The sequence below is a fragment of the Hemicordylus capensis genome, chromosome 13 (assembly GCF_027244095.1).
Source record: "Hemicordylus capensis ecotype Gifberg chromosome 13, rHemCap1.1.pri, whole genome shotgun sequence".
NCBI lineage: Eukaryota > Metazoa > Chordata > Lepidosauria > Squamata > Cordylidae > Hemicordylus > Hemicordylus capensis.
Window position 1 is genome coordinate 9,246,546 of NC_069669.1, and position 14,979 is coordinate 9,261,524.

At 45.5% G+C, this 14,979-nt stretch overlaps 1 protein-coding gene across 2 annotated transcripts in view; it reads right to left on the reverse strand.

The window, feature by feature from the left end:
- The window catches only part of RAB11FIP3 (RAB11 family interacting protein 3), a 94,898-nt gene that overhangs the window by 40,567 nt on the left and 39,352 nt on the right, over positions 1-14,979 (reverse strand). For both annotated transcript variants that reach the window (XM_053276702.1, XM_053276701.1), the window contains exon 3: positions 9,626-9,720. In XM_053276702.1, the coding sequence (XP_053132677.1) occupies positions 9,626-9,720 (95 nt within the window). The remainder of the gene's footprint in view (positions 1-9,625; positions 9,721-14,979) is intronic.

Consider the following 14,979-nt stretch of genomic DNA (forward strand, 5'->3'; position numbering starts at 1 on the left):
CGTCACCTTGGCAAACCTTTGGCTTGATCTCTTTCCCCAACAGTCACATGCCACAGAGCTTCTATTGTACACTCCTGAGATTCTGATCGTTTCTCCTGTTTATTCCGGGCTATCAAGGCAGGTCTCCAGTCAAGGATCATGAGACCTTCCTACCTAGGATGCTGACAGAGCAAACATCTTTAAAAACCAGAAGTTAAAAGTATTTCCATAAGGAGCAATCGGGCCTGTTAATACCGCACCAGTTGCTGAGCTCAACTTTTTTAAAAAAGAAAGAAACCACACACCGATTGCCAGCAACAACATTGCTAAACTCAACAGGATTCATGGAATATTAATTCTACAGACACCTGAACAAGTGATTTCTGCCCAGGGCTTGTGCCGAATCCGGTTTCCCACAAAACCGGTTTCCGTGTCTCACGGTGGAGCAGAACGCCTACCTTCATTTCTTCCTACAAGCCCTCTGTAGCAATTAAGATCCCAATCCACCCTGGATTTAGACACACCTTTAGAACACCACCGATGGAGAACGCTATGCATTTAACAGACTCAAGGGGAAAGGATTCCCAAGTCAGGATTCCTACCTTTTCCAATGTTACCGAAGTGGCAGAGAGAGAGAGAGAGAGAGAGAGAGAGAGAGAGAGAGAGAGAGAGACACTCCTTCCAAACTCAGACCAAACTTGCTGGAGATGAAGTGTCGATACCAGTCAGGTTAAGAGATCCAGATCTGGATTTCTGTAAACTCCCCGTTCAACACTGGCTGATTTATGCTAGCGGATAATCGTTTACCTGAAGGCACAGTTTGTGCTCAGAAAGGGAGAGTCAACCACTGGACACGCTCTGTTAGGAAGAGAGAGGGAGGAAGAAAAAAAATCTCCCCGCCTTCAACTGGAGGGGTGGGGAGGAGGAGGAGGAAAATAAGGATCAGGAAGCATAACTGGGCAAACTAACCCCAGGTCTCCTAACAGAGTTCCTTTTGTTCTTGAACTCTGCAGATAACAGTGTGAGATAATCCCACCACCCCCATTTCCCTGCCAGGATAGCACACGCGTCTGTAGCTAAACGCAAGGCTCTCCTACCGTTGTAAGAGGAAAAGGAAAGAGAGAGAGAGAGACTGCAAAAATTAAAGGCTTTCATTAGAAGAGGGAACACCTTCCTAACTTATTAACTCGCAGTTAATATTGGCTGGTGATGGGGTGGGGAAGGCCTTAAGAACACAGCAAGCTGCCTTCCACGGAGTCAGGCCCTTGGTCCATCGACACAAACGAATTGTGCGTAAATTCAGTCTTGTGATATAAGAAAAAAATACAAATGGGTGTTTCTTTTGAGGCTCCAAGTTGGTGCAATAAAAACCCATTTGGAGCCAGCAGCTCCTCCTTTGAGCTCTGCTTTCAGCCTCCTTGCTGGACCCTGGCATGGACACCTAAATGCATGCAACTGTAGCACCACTTCCACTGTCTTTCCTTGTGGCAACCTTTTGATTGTAACCTTCTTGGGGCAGGGGCCTGATCACTGTGCACATTGATAGCACTACTCAGCCTAGAAGCTTAACAACAAAGCCCTGCCTGTCCCCTGCGAATCCTTAAACCTGCTAACCTGTTCCACACACTTATTTTCCTTTCTTAAAAACTGACTCCAGTATGGGACACTGACCTACCCACTTGGTCAATACACCTAAACCTACCTGCAAAGTAATAATCATGCCAAGTTTACCCAGCCAGGTCCATCCAAGTCCAGCAACCTGTTTCCAATAGCGGACAGCTCTATGCTGTCTGAAGCTAACCAACTTGGCCTGAAAGTGATGGCTGTTCCCTGTTGTGTATCCCTAGTATCCGGTACTCTGCTCCTGACAATGGAAGCTCCACTTAGCTATTGTAGCTGGTGGCTGTTGACAGACCTATAATCACATTGTATTGGAGGCTTGGACTCCATTCTGTCTCTTCCCCTACTAACACCTTCCCTTCATCCTCCACAGAATTATTCTGGAAGTCCTGTGCTGATTTGACTAGTTGCAATTCCTTCCAGCTCTCTATTGCCGATACACAAAGGCATATAGGAAGCTGCCTTCTGAGTCCGACCGTTGGTCCATCTAGCTCAGTATTGTCTGCACAGACTGACAGCGGCTTCTCCCAGGTTGCATGCAGGAGTCTCTCTCAGCCCTGTCTTGGAGATGCTGCTAGGGAGGGAACTTGGGACCTTCTGCATGCAAGCAGGCGCTCTTCACGGAAAGCAGACCCATCCCCTAAGCGGAATATCTTGCAGTGCTCACACATCTAGTCTCCCATTCCAATGCAAACCAGGGTGGACCCTGCTTAGCAAAGAGGACTATTCGTGCTCGCTACCAGAAGGCCAGCTCTCCACATTTAAGCATGCCTGCACTGTGTTAATCCAGAATAACCCTTCTATCGGTTTCTGTAACGGATGCATTCAGAAGCTCCAGTTACTCACAAGGACCAATAAAACCTTCGCTCAACTACACGGTTGCCAGGACTGCAGGTTGGCCTAAGGATGCTCATGAGAATAGATCAAAAGTGATCTCTACAGGATCCTGCCTTTCTTACCTGCCCCCCCTCCCATCCCTTTCCAACTTGCCACAACCGACCCCACACAAACCTCCCCTTCTGCCTGCTTGAGAGAAAATCCGCCAAGCTGCCTTCACTCTACACTCGTCGCGAGTTTCTTCAGAGCCTGATCCAAAGTTAGTTCTTACTATACATCAAGGCAGCCAAGACTTTCTTATTGCTATAGACTAGGGCCTTTTTACAGCTACATCTCAAGTTCTCCTGAATCCCAGTGTATTGTACTCAACGGGCAGCAGAGGGCAGCATTGCCAGCACGGAGACTAGGATTTTTCATAAGCTTATTCTTCAGTCAAGGCTACTGCGGAAGCAGGATAAAGGGGAAGAGGCATTTAAAATGATGAGCAGGGGTGTAGCTATAATTGAGCTAATGGGTTCAAAGAACCCAGGGGCCCCAGCTCCACCCCCTCCCTATTTTCTTCATTATCTCCTTCACTCCAAGGGGCTGCTGGAGAGAGGGGTGAACATGCCCCAGTTAAAAAGGTGTTGCTCCACCAAAAGATGCCCCAGTCTTGTTGGTATTTGGGGGTCCCATGTATTAGTTGCAGAGGGATGTCCCCATCTATCCCTGTCCCAACGCCAGGTTGCTTAACAGTCCTGTTTTCTAGAACTTGCTGTTTGCCAGTACGTCCCAGATCAAAAATCCTTCACACCTCAAACGGCTTCCACCACCCCATATTTGCCCACGTGATTTTGGCCACATGGCCAAGATGCAAGAGGAATGAGTACAAACCTTGAAAAGGGAGCTGCACATGTGCGCAGAGCCCCATGTAACCTCCATAAGCTTTACAGCTACTGTGCAAGGTGGAAAAGCATTATCACTGTTACAGATTTGGTGCAGTGGGCAGCAGGGGGGGTACTTAAAAAAAAAAAAGTAGAGCTCGCTTGTTTGTGGCTGAGCCAAGTTGCCTATGAATGCAGACTTCTCAGCACTGTGTTTTTGCAAACAAGATGCACTACCTCGAGATGTGAATGACTCAAGACAAGAAAGCCATCTTTTGCTCCCACCCATTAGTACTTGAGAACTGACCTAAAGGAAGGTTTCTTCCCAACGACACCAGCTGTGCCGTTTTCTCACTTCCTTTGAGGAATTTCCTCCTGTGATATTTCAGGGACACATTTGACAAGACCCCTAGAGATGGGAAAGAGGGCATAGCACTGCAGTACAAGACTTTCAGCACTATTTTAAAGGCCCTGGTCACTGGGTCTGCAGTGGCCAAATTTGCAATGGCATTATTATTATTATTTCTTGTTTACACAGACAGGTGTTATTGACTGGTTTGTCAATCCAGACATCGAGTCCTTCCCAAGGACCTGGGATGGATGGATTTTATTATCAATATTGTTGCTGTTATAGATATCATCGTGGAATATAGGCTGTCCCCAGTAAAGCTGCTTTTTGTAATTGGCTGATGGTGATTTCTGTGGCCCCTATGGTGTTGAGGTGCTCTTCAAGGTCTTTTGGAATTGCACCCAGGGCGCCAATTACCACTGGGATTATTTGGGTCTTCTTCTGCCACAGCCTTTCAATTTCAATTTGTAGATCTTTGTATTGTGATTTTTTCTATTTCTGCGATTGTAACAAATAACTTCCTCTGTGTTCTTGTCCCTTCTTGATCCCTACCCCCAAATGATCAGGGTGAAATCGCAGTTTGGACACGGGGGACCATACAGCCTTACAGGGGGTTCACACAAGTCTGCACTCTCCTTTTAAACCCCCAGCCCAAGGACACGTCCTCAGGGGAAATGGTTTGATACTTGGCATACCCTACGCCGTAAGAAAAATACTTCAAGCCAGGCCCAATCATATAATGCATGAGCAGTGGTATTTATTTCAATAATCTGAAAGTGTCAAAAAGCAATAAAATAAACTCTCAAATTTGCAAATGTTCAAACACATTGAATACACAACATCCAATATGCAATGTAAACAGGGAACCTGGAAACTGACAGAGAGAAGAATGTTTCAGCCAAAGCCACAAGTAAATTGTTTGCCAATAATAAACTTTAGGCTAAACACATTTGGACCTCTCCTGGTCTTCATTAAATACATTGAATAGGAGTCTACAGACTTGTAGACCTCCTCTACTTGAGGGTCCCACACTAGCCCAATTCAGACGTTATGCTGTACGAGTGTACATATGTCTGTGCACCTGTACATGTGTTTGTGTGAATGACCGTACCAGTGTTCCTTTTAAAAGTGAACCTGGGTACAGACCCTTCAAATGCAGGGTAGAGTTAGGAAGTGTACTTCTGTATGCGTTCAGCATAACATGTGAATGACTGCACCTATGTGCACTCACTGTACGAGTGTTGAACCTATTGTGTGAATGGGCCAAATGTCACTCCTTGCAAAAAAATCTCAGACTGGCAAAATGGTATATCAACAGACTCTCCCCACTATATAGACTTGGAGGAAAATGGATGCTATAGTGAGGAGAATCTGCTAACATTTATTTATTATCATTTATTTAATCTATTTTTATACTGCTCAAAACTTGAGACTTTGGCCGGTTTACAATTAGAAATCATTTAAACATTAAAATCATTTAAAACCAACATTAAAAATTAAAATCATAAATCTAATTTAAAACCTGGGTGAATAGGTGTGTTTTTAAAAGTTGCCAGAGATGGGGAGACTCTTATTTCAACAGGGAGCGCATTCCAAAGTCCAGGGGCAGCAACAGAAAAGGCCCATTCCTGAGTAGCCACCAAATGAGTTGGCGGCAACTGCAGACGAACCTCTCCAGATGATCTTAACAGGCGGTGGGGCTCATGGCGAAGAAAACGTTCTCTTAAATACCCAGGGCCTAAGCTGTGTAGGGCTTTATAGGTAATGACCAGCACCTTGTATTTTGCCCAAAAACGTTATTGGCAGGCAGTGCAATTCCTTCAACACGGGAGTGATATGGTCTCTCCTAGATGACCCAGAGACCAACCTGGCCGCCGCATTCTGGACCAACTGCAGTTTCCGGACAACGTACAAAGGCAGTTTCTGGATTAGGTACAACATATCATTTTGCCATAATTTACTCCTCTGCTGTCATCTCCACATCCCATATTCATATTCATTCAATTTCTATATCACTCTTCCAAAAATGGCTCAGGGCAGTTTTGCACACAGAATACTGTGTATTCTATGTTGAACAGCAATTTTTGCACACACACAAGAGAGTTTATTTTATTGCTTTGACATTGAGTCTATTGGAATAAATACTGTTCATCTATTACATAATTTTGCTCTGGTTTGAAATATTTTGCTGATTGAATCGGGCCGAGCTTCTATCGCTGTTGATTTTGTGTTTAGTCCTACTCATAAGAACAGCCCTGCTGGATCAGGCCCAAGGCTGATCTAGTCCAGCATCCTGTTTTGCACAGTGGCCCACCAGATGCCGCTGGAAGCCACAGGCAGGAGTTGAGGACATGCCCTCTCTCCTGCTGTTGCTCCCCTGCAACTGGTACTCAGAGGCATCCTGCCTTGGAGGCTGGAGGTGGCCTGTAGCCCTCCGACTAGTAGCCATTGATAGACCTCTCCTCCATGAAGTTATCCAAACCCTTCTTAAAGCCATCCAGGTTGTTGGCTGTCACCACATCTTGTGGCAGAGAATTCCACAAGTTGATTATGTGTTGTGTGAAAAAGTACTTCTGTTTGTTGGTCCTAGATTTCCCGGCCTAGATTTCACTCTGTACACGCAGAGGCCGGCATTCTTTGCTGGAAAAGTGAACAAGAGGGAGACACCAAGAAACCAGAGCCGAGCCTCGTCCTCCCTTAGCAACCAGCTACATCACGGTAGCAACCAGCATCTGAGCTCAGGCTTCCAAGTCCCTGATCATGTTACCAGCATGAAAGGAAGTGTTTGGGTCATCAAGAAAGGCCAATAGCCTTAATTCTCCCCGTGGACATATGGGGCAAAACCCAGTCTTAATGCACAAAGTGGGAGAGATAAGAGCGAGAACACCGTACTGGAGTCAATTTTAAAGAAGCATTTGAAAACCCACCTCTTCACCTCATGCATTTTCAGCTTTTTTAATTTGTAGCTTTTAATCTGTTTTTGACTTTTAAATTGTTTTAAGCTTTGTGTAGGTTTTAATTTGTTTCATGTTATTTGTTCACCGCCCAGAGATGAAAGTCTGGGGCAGTGTACAAAACGCAGCGGGGAAGTGACTTGATTATCGAGCCAGAGGTTGCTGGTTCGAATCCCCGCTGGTATGTTTCCCAGACTATGGGAAACACCTGTATCGGGCAGCAGTGAAAGATGCTGAAAGGCATCATCTCACACTGCGTGGGAGGAGGCCATGGTCAACCCCTCCTGTATTCTGCCAAAGACAAGCACAGAGCTCTGTAGTCACCAGGAGTTGACATTGACTCGATGGCACACTCTACCTTTACAAATTAAAAAGAAAAAAGGTCCCATTATGAGGTTTCTTCTAAGACAGGAGAAAATTAGAGAGCAAAACAGCCACCTTCATGAGTGTTGAAGGCAAATAAAGCAAGACCTGTTTTAAAATTTTGCTTGCAAAGCAATCCCTACTTGGTTACTATGGAAACCATGTTGTAATGTTGAACAAGCGGGTTTGTGGCAATGCGTTGGATTAGGAGGAAGTGTCATTTTCCATTCACATACCTGCCAAACGGCTGAGACGACCTCTTCCAACGTAGGGCAGGGGAGAAATGGTGTGTTTTGTGGAATCTATTAAACTGCATAATTCCCACCACACAAGCCTTCCCTCCTGAGTACCTCCTGTATGGTGGGTTGCAATTTGACTCAAAAATTTGCCAAGACATTCTGGCAAATTTTGAATTTGCCTTGGCTTTCAACAGCCCTAGGAGTTTAGGACTGGTTTATATAAGGCACAGTGTAATAGTCAGAGTGTTGAACTAGAACCAGGAAGACCCAAGTTCAAACCCCCATTCAACCATGAAACTAACTGGGTGACTCTGGGCCAGTCATGTATCTCTCAACCTAACCTACTTCACAGGGTTGTTGTGAGGATGAACAGAACCATGTACACCACTCTGAGCGCCTCGGAGGAAGAGCGGGATATAAATTAAAAACAAAACAAAAACAGAACATGGTGATTTAGTCAACTGGAAGTGGGCGATACCATCTTAGAATGCATCTCTCTTTTACGAACAAAAACCATGTTCTCTCTTCAAGTAGCACATCAGGAAGAACAATCTTAGAGTTCTGTGCTATCTCCTCGCTGTACTAGCTTTCTGCTTGCAAAGGGGATTTTTCTTTAAATAGGGATGCATTCACGAGTATGGTCCCTTTGCCTGCAGTGGCACTGTTTCTTCTTCTGCTTCATTGCACTATATGTTTCAGACCTTCGTTCAAAGTGCTGGCACTGCCATTAACTCTAGGAAATCCTACCCAGTCTGGGAGCCACAAACCCAAGGCTTCCTTCCTACAATATGTATTCTGGAATTGCAGCACAAGGCGCTCTGACTATACTTGTCATGCACCACAACTGCACAGAGGCAGAGATTCCTTGGTGAATCCTGGGTCTGAAAATATTAGAGGAAAGGTGTTTTTTAAAACATATATTATCCTGCTTTTATCTTACAGAACCAAAGTGCCCAACAATACATGAAAACACAGAGAGACACAGCGTGCAGATAAGCGAAAAGCAGGTGAAGACGCACCAGCATGCTATGTGCCCATCTACATAACTCAGTCAATAGCATAGGCCTCCCATGCTTTCACTTGCCTGTGTAGGAGGAAAATCAAAGATGGAGAAATGAACCAAAGTTTTATTCCTTGTCTGTGGTATTTGGAAAGGTGCTGCAGGTGCAGATATTAAACAGAGGCCTAAGATTAGAAGTGTTCGGACAATGGTTTTCCCCATGACACTCAATAGATGCGACTTTTGAACTTTGGTGCTGGAGAAGACAGAAGAACAGCCCTGCTGGATCAGGCCCAAGGTGGCCCATCTAGTCCAGCACCCTGTTTCACACAGGGGCCCACCAGATGCCTCTGGGGAAGCCCACAGGCAGGAATTGAGGGCATGCCCTCTCTCCTGCTGTTACTTGAGGATCCCATGGGACAGCCAGGAGAACAAATCAATCCAGAATTTTCATTCGAGACACAAATGACCAAGCTCAAACTATCATACTTTTGGACACATTATGCAAAGACCCAGCGACCTTGAGAAGTCCATAATGCTGGGGAAAGTTGAAAGAGAAGAAGAGGACGGCCAGCAGCAAGGTGGATGGACTCAATTAGGATGCACAGCTCCCAGCACCCAAGGGAGAGAACCACACCACATGTTCAGATAAATTAATTACTCTAGGAAGACCAACTGTTGGGACGTCTTCAGTAGAACCCATACAAGAGCCGGCATAGCGTAGTGGTTAGAGTGTTGGACTAGGACCAAACAGAGCAGAGTTCGAATCCCCATTCAACCATGAAACTCACTGGGTAACTCTGGGCCAGTCATGTATCTCTCAGTCTAACCTACCTCACAGGGTTCTTGTGAGGATAAAAATAACTTCTGAGCTCCTTGGAAGAAAAACAGGATATAAATGTATTTTTTAAAAAAAAATCCACAAATTAGACCGTTTGGAGTCAACAGAAGTTTCTCTCGCTCAATAACCTTCACGGTTTTGGAAGCGGGCACCACTTTTTTGGGGGGGAGGGGACCCTAAAGAAAACCTTTCAGTGTGAGAGCTGTTTCTCACTGTGCTCACCTCTGCACAGTTCTGTGCAGTTCTCAGTGCTGGGAGAGCCCTTTAAGAGAGGCAGAGCCCTCTCAAGAGCAATAAGCACAGGCTAGGGCTATGCTTCAAGCACACTGCACATGCTTCCCAAGATGGAGGGGCTCAAGTGGGCTCCGTCTCCCTCAAGGGAGAGGCAAATGGTCATCTCTGCATGTGCTAGGAGAACCGTGCAGAATATTCAGCTTTGGCCGAAGCTTTGCACGGTCCCAATGAACGATTCGTCAGTGAGCTGCAGTGAGGGTGGATCGGAGACGCCGCTGACTCCCGGGTCTTACAATGAAGAAGGTTGATCTAGTCACAGGTTCCTTCGGGCATGCTCGGGACTCACCTCAAATGTGACAAAGTCATCAAACTCATCCGGACAGGTAGAAGGCGGCTCGTCATGGGGATAGTCCATCGGGCACAGCTGACCGTCGGGATCGGCTGGAAGAAGAGAGAGCACACAGTGTTACGGGAGAGAAAAAGATGTTTTGGACCACCGGTGGAGTTGAACTCTCTGCTCCATTAAATCCCAGAAAGCATGCTGCAATGAAATCCCCCGTGTGCCAAGATAAAATTAAGTAACACACATTTTAAGGGCTCACAGAGGTGGTTGCTATAGGGGATGGGGGCAGGGAGCGTATGCAATCCACACTCCTGCCTCACATCTTTGAGAGAGGCCTTTTAATCTCTTGTCCTCTGCTTTCACCTGGTAGGTTTCTTAGTGTTTAGCTTTGCACTGATCACTTTTAAATTTCAAAATTTAAAACTTGCTATTTTAATGGTGGCTTTAACCTGGTCTTTTAACCTTGTTAAGTTTTTATCCTATATTGTATATTTTATTAATGTTGTAAGCTGCTCTGAGCAGTAGCACACTGAGGGATGAGGTGATTATCAATATTATCAATATTGGAAGCTGCCATATACTGAGTCAGACCATCGGAACAACTTGCTCAGTATTGTCTGCACAGACTGGCAGCGGCTTCTCCAAGGTTGCAGGCAGAAATCTCTCTCAGCCCTCTCTTGGAGATGCCAGGATTAATAACATTATTAATAGGGCTCTGTTGGAATGGGCAGAACAGCCATGGATCCCCGTTGGGTGTGACTGGAAAATTCACTCTCTCCCAGTATGGAAAATTAGCAGAATTACCTGGAGCTAAACTCAGCTCTGAAGGCCAAACTCTTTGGGGAAACCAAGTCCTATGAGGAATGGTGGAAGGAGCGAGGTATGCTTAGCCTGGGAAAAGAGAAGACTAAGGCGGATATAAAGAGCCCTCTTGAAATATCTGAAGGGCAAGAGAAACACAAGAGAGAAAGAGCAGACCTTTGCTGATCAAAGAAAGAAAGAAATAGTAAGTAAAGAGCAGACTAGTTCTCTGTGGCTCCTGAGAGATGGACTAGAAGCCAGGGGTCGGAATGACAAGGAAGCAGATTCAGGCTAGACATCAGGGTGGATTTCCTAAGTGACAGTGGAACAGCCTGCCTCATGCAGTTGTGAGCTCTCCTTTGCTAGAGGTTTTCATACAGAAGCTGGACAGCCGTCTGTTAAGGAAACTGTACCAGATCCCTGTACTGAGCAGGACTTTGGACTAGATTCAATACCTCCAGGAACCTTCCAGCTTTAAAGAATCTACAATTCAATGACAGATGATACAAGTCATATTTTGTATGGGGCTCTTTTGAGTTTACCAAGTGCTTCACACTTTTTCCTTGAGCATTCAACTTTTGTAAGAATTTTGCACTTCCAATTTTAATGAAAAGGGCCTGAATACAGTAGAAAGAAGTTTCTCAAACTCTATGCCCTTGCATCTCCTTTGCTCAACCGTGCCTTCATCTCTCCACCTCACAAAAAACACAACCCTATTTTGATTCTTGTGACCTCCAATCTCACCATATGTCACACACACATACACACACACACACCCCAAATGCACTTCCAGTAAACGTGCTCCAAGGCCATTTAGAGCCTATTGTTAAAGCTAAACTGAATGTCGCAGATGCGCTCGGACTTCAACATTCAAGCTGTGGAAATTTTCACATGTTTGCTTTGAAGGATAGTTTCACACGCTGAATCTCAAGTTTTGTTACTGAGTTTTAAGACAATAGGTTACTTGCCAAATCCAAAACGCCCATCTCTTTTTCCTCTTAAAACCTCAGAAAATTCAACAAGAACCATAACTGGTGGTGGTTAAGCAAATTCAACAGGCAAGAGTTTTGCTTCAGGTAAATCTAAAGTGTGCCGTCGAGTTGGTGTCGACTCCTGGAACCCACAGAGCCCTGTGGTTGTCTTTGATAGAATACAGGAGGGGTTGACCATTGCCTCCTCCCGCACAGTCTGAGATGATGCCTTTCAGCATCTTCCTATATCGTTGCTGCCCAGTATAGGCGTTTCCCATAGTCTGGGAAAAATACCAGCGGGGATTCGAACTGGCAACCTCTAGCTTGATAATCAAGTCATTTCCCCGCTGCGCTTCAGATCCCCCACAAATTAGTTTCAGTCCCACCCCATAAACCTGGGTCCTTTCCCCACTTTCTCCATTTACAGTCAGTTCCACAACAGTCTTCCCCCAGAATATAGATATTGGAAGATATGGGAAATGCTAATTTTGCACCTGGAAAAAAAAAAGAGAGACTGAATCACCTTTGGAATGCATCCCTCGGCCCTCTAGAGAAAAGGCCATTATATCAGAACCTGTCTCCGAGGGGCGAAGTTTAACACACAGCAGCCTGACAAATGAGCCTCTTTAAACTGGGATGCGTGACTGCCGGTGGGCAATACCATCAGTCATACTGAGAAACGAGCTGGGGTTTGCTGTTCAGTCACCAGCGCAGAAAGAGGAGGTGGTCTCCAGCGAGAGCTCATTTTGTGAGCACACAAGCGGTGCTAACACTGGCCGTTTGTGACTGCTGATCAAACGCATCGCAGCTTACCAGGATGGACATCTCTGGGGTTTTGGGGGGTTTTTTGGGGGGGGTTAATCTTTTGCTGTGAAGTTAAGAGAGAGCACTGCCGTTATAGACAATGCAGCCCCTCCAGCAAGGAGGTTTGCAGACCTTTCTTTCCCTTGACATCTCGCTCAAGTATCTTAGAGTATCCTTTAGGCTCAGGGAAATCAAACTGCAGGGTTCTTGGTTCTCATGGCAACCGACTGCAGCAGCAAGAAAGCTTTGTGGCTTCTTAAAGATTCAGATTTAATTGTGGAGGAAACCTTCCGGGACCTGAGCTCACGTGGACAGATCTGGGTAACGTGAATACCACAAGGTGGCTTGGACCGGGTGAGCAGCCGAAATATCCCACAACTCCTTGTTGGTATAGATAAGGACTAGGTCACCAGCTCTAGGATTTATTTATATTTTAAGAGAGAGAAATGTATCTGCAAATCAGACTTGTAGTCCATGAAACAGCTGGGCCGGTCAGTACCATCTTGGGGGCACAAATGCTCACAGTGAGTTTTCAACAAGGTCTACACCCCTAGAGATGGGAAAAGAGGCAATCGCATTGCAACGCTTCCAGCACTCAGTACATTGCTGTAAGTAGTAAGTAAATTTATTACGGTCCTTAGACCAGCTTAACATTTAAAATAATACATCTATAATTTACAAAATATGCAAATTGCTAATACAAGCTCTACGAAGTTTAGAAGCGACAAAACAAAACTTGGCCACATTTATAGAAGTAACAGATTTAAGAACTGACAGCAAAAAATCCAAGTAAAATTGATCCGTATGGCCAGGATGATTCTTTAAGAGAGGAGTAATAAACTTAATAGGAGCATCCCTATAAAATTGACAATACAGAATAACATGAACGACTGATTCTGTGCTTTGATGGTCCTGCAGTGTCCAAATTGGCAATGTCCAAAATTGAGAGCAATTTTACTGTGATCATTTGGGGGCAGGGATAAAAAAAGGGGGCAATAACACACAGAAAGCTAGGAACATAGGAAGCTGCCATATACCGAGTCAGACCATTGGTCCATCTAGCTCAGTATTGTCTACACAGACTGGCAGCAGCTTCTCCAAGGTTGCAGGCAGGTTTCTCCCAGCCCTACCTGAAGATGCTGCCAGGGAGGGAACTGGGAACCTTCGGCAGTTCCTAGCTTTGTGTGTGTTATCGCCCCTTTTTGATCCCTGCCCCCAAATGGTCAGGGATAAATTGCAGTCAGTTTTGGAAAGAGGAAAGGGCCTTCTGCAGGCAGATGCTCTTCCCAGAACAGCTCCATCCCCTAAGGAGAACATCTTACAGTGCTCACACATGCCTCTCATTCATATGCAAACCAAGGCAGACCCTGCTTAGCAAAGGGACAAGTCATGCTTGCTACCACAAGACCAGCACTCCTCAGTACAACAATGCTATCACCTGTTTTCCATTTGGAGGCAGGGAGGGAACGTTGCCAAAAATCACGATGAGCATTTGTCCCCTGAGACAGTACCAATGGCCCAAAATCACGGACAAAGGGAACTCACTTACGGGCGTCACTCATGGAACACTCTGATCTAATACGCTTTCTTCCCTTTCAGCAGTAGGCTAAACACAGTCATAGTTGATGTGAAAGGGTCAAGAAATATAGATCGGCTTCTGTTAAGGCAAGAAGTCAACCTATATTTCTCGACTCATCCACATCAAACTATGCCTCTCAAGCTTTCAAAAAAGACGACCAAATAACACCGGAGTTTCCTAGTGCATTGCATCTATTAAAGGCTCTTTGCGCCCTACAGGCTAGACGGCCCTTCAGTCAGCGTTCTATTTTTAGCATTTTCTTAGCCTTTCGGGAGCAGTAAGATTATTCTTTTAGCAATCAAAGCTGCCCGGACAATCCATTCTCCCTGCCTCTTGGAAAGGCAGGGAAACATCACTGTGTGTGGTCAGTCTGAAAAGGGTTGTTAAAAGACACAGCAGAGCAGTCTTTTTGCACACTGCATCACTCCATAGTGGGACGGTCTGCCCTCTGGTTTGCAGAAATATCCGAGAGAGGGCCACATGCTCAGATTTTGTTATTGAGAAATCCAGTATACCCGATGGAGCTGGTGGGTCTTTTTTAGAAACAAAGCAGGGAGACACAACTTTGGCCCACCTGCAGATGTTGGACTACAACTCCCATCATCCCTGACAATTTGCCACTGTCTGCGGATGTGTGCCGGGTACCTGCACACATTCACGTGGGAGTGTGTGAACAGCTGCGTGTGCGTTTGGTTTTAGGAACAGATTTGCTAACTTGGCAAAGAGGCACATTTTAATGTGGTGATTCTCTTTTATTTAGCAGGGGGAAAGTAACTGGCCCTCTCCACCCCCAGCGTAGCACCTCCAGTGACTGTTGCTGGTGTCTATCTTATGTTTCTTTTTAGATTGTGAGGCCTTTGGAGACAGGGATCGATCTTATTTATTTATTATTGCTCTGTGTAAACCGCCCTGAGCTATTTTTGGAGGGGCGGTATAGAAATCAAATAAACAAACAAACAACATATGCAGCTGCCTTCTGAGTCAGACCCTTGGTCCATCCAGCTCAGTATTGCCTACACTGATTGGCAGCAACTCTCCAAGGTTTCCAGGCAGGAGTCTCTCTCAGTCCTACCTGGGCATTTCACACACAGCAGGCTTTCATACAAGTTTATTGAGAGCTGCCCCCCAAAAAACCCCGACACAAAAAGTGGATTAAAAAAAAATAAATCCTGGATATAGATCAGGCTACATGCTAATGTGCA